This window comes from Cynara cardunculus (genome assembly GCF_001531365.2).
Source record: "Cynara cardunculus var. scolymus isolate 2C chromosome LG 8, CcrdV1, whole genome shotgun sequence".
Taxonomy (NCBI): Eukaryota; Viridiplantae; Streptophyta; class Magnoliopsida; order Asterales; family Asteraceae; genus Cynara; species Cynara cardunculus.
In genome coordinates, this window is record NC_037535.1 from 18848842 (window position 1) to 18850729 (window position 1888).

Genomic DNA, 1888 nt, shown 5'->3' on the forward strand with positions numbered 1-1888 from the left:
TAAAAAAAATAAAAAAAAAACATTTTTTTTTCAAAGGACCGGCCGTAACCGGTTATGGGACCGGAACTGGACCGGCCGGCTTAACCGGTTATAGAGTTTTTCACCGGGACAGGGACCGGAACCGGGACCGGTTATAGAGGGACCGGTTATGGGCGTTTTTTGTCGCGATTAGGACCGGCCGTAACCGGTTAAGGCCCGGCCCGGGACCGATTTTTTGCCATCTCTAGTTGTGATACATGCATTTCCATCATCATCATCATCATCATCATCATCATCATCATCATCATCATCATCATCAAATACTTGATTAATACCAATAAATTAATATGTAATAAGATTGATCAGAGACGTTTCAATCTTTTTGGAGGTCCTGTTACATCTAAAACTTTTGATTACGTTACATAAATGAGATAACAGAGAATATATGCTAAGAACAAAAATGGCTAAACCTAAAACGATTAACAATCTGAAACTAAACTCAAACCATTAATGCTTTGAACCTAAAACCAAACAATTAACGGTTTGAACCTAAATAACTTCGGCTATAGTTTTACATAGGTCGATAAAAAAAACCTAAACACATATAAATTTGGCCCCAAAATTTCCGAGGAACCTGTTCAAAATCTCATATCTAACATACAAAGGGACGACCCTGAGATTGATCATGCAACCATAATTCCGATTCACAAACCAAAAAATCAATAAAAACCCTTCGTAAATCAACCAACATTACAATCGTATTTAGAACCTTGTGGCTCGATTTATGAACCCTAAATATTTGGGTATTTCGGAATCTTTCTCGGAACAAATCTTTCAAGGTCGGATCTTTTTCAGGCCTCTAAAATTAGTCGAAGTACGCACAAGATCGTTCGAACACCCATATTTAAAAAAACATTACAATCATATGAAAACATTAATTAATTCCTTATTTTAATTTGTGTGTTTGTTAACATACCTCATCCTACTTCCCCATGATCCTTCCTTACCATAACAAGTTGTAGACCTCTTCTTGAGCTCCATGATCTGAACCTCCCACCTCCTCTCTCCAACCTGGTCGGTAACCGCACAACCGACGCAAACATGACCAGCAGGTTGATCACGACAGCCGACTAGCGTAGAGTCGTAGTCTTCACGCAACACGGGATCCATGAGTGTCGTGTATGCTGTGTGCAACAAAACAAACGTTTTGGTGGCATCTTCATCATCACAGACATCAGGATGGTACTTGAGAGCCAATGTTCTATAAGCCCTTTTGATATCTTCGGTTCCTGCATTTTTGGAGGTCAAAGAAAGCAGTTCGTAGAAGTTGGAGCCTGAACCATGGGATGCAGACCTGCAGCATGTAACTGTGAACAAGGGCTTGGGCTTGACACATGGGGGGTTGGAGAAAAAACATGAAGACATATAATTGGCCATGGGAATCTCATGTGATTTTAGCATTTAGTTCTTATACTGTTGGAACAAGGAATCCTTGAAGGAAAGATATATATATATATATATATATATATATATACACACATACATATATATATACACACACACACAATTATACAAAGACACGTACGTTTGGAATATAGAAATTGATGGTGAGGACTGTTTCAAAAGTACAAGTAAATATGCGTAGAGAACAAAGCTTGTTAAGCTGTGGTTTAGGATATCTAGAAGGACCATATATATATATATATATATATATAGTTGTGAAAAGGCAAGGGCGAGAAGCTCAATGGAAAATTAAGAGATTAACCAACAAAAATGAAGAGGAAAACTTGTTGTCTCCATGGTTAATATCGATGCAGCTGCTTTGAATATATGCATCAAACATTCCATTCTGTAAACGCGTGAACGAGAGCAAAGTCAAAATAAAAGAATAAGAAACACGATCGAATTA

General features: G+C 37.9%; 1 protein-coding gene across 1 annotated transcript; it reads right to left on the reverse strand.

The window, feature by feature from the left end:
* Nucleotides 1–478: 478 nt before the first annotated feature.
* LOC112516265 (dnaJ homolog subfamily B member 14-like) lies at nt 479–1416 on the reverse strand. Its single transcript, XM_025123282.1, has 2 exons — nt 956–1416; nt 479–500 (listed from the first exon to the last, which is right to left on the reverse strand). Exons 1-2 carry the CDS (start codon nt 1414–1416, stop codon nt 479–481), a joined length of 483 nt encoding a protein of 160 aa, XP_024979050.1.
* Nucleotides 1417–1888: the final 472 nt, after the last annotated feature.

Coding starts and splice junctions, on each gene's coding strand:
- LOC112516265 (XM_025123282.1), bottom strand. CDS start 1,416: ATGGCCAATTATATGTCTTCATGTTTTTTCTCCAACCCCCCATGTGTC. Junction 501..955: donor TCATGGGGAAGTAGGATGAG/GTATGTTAACAA, acceptor GTTTGGTTTTAG/GTTCAAAGCATTAATGGTTT.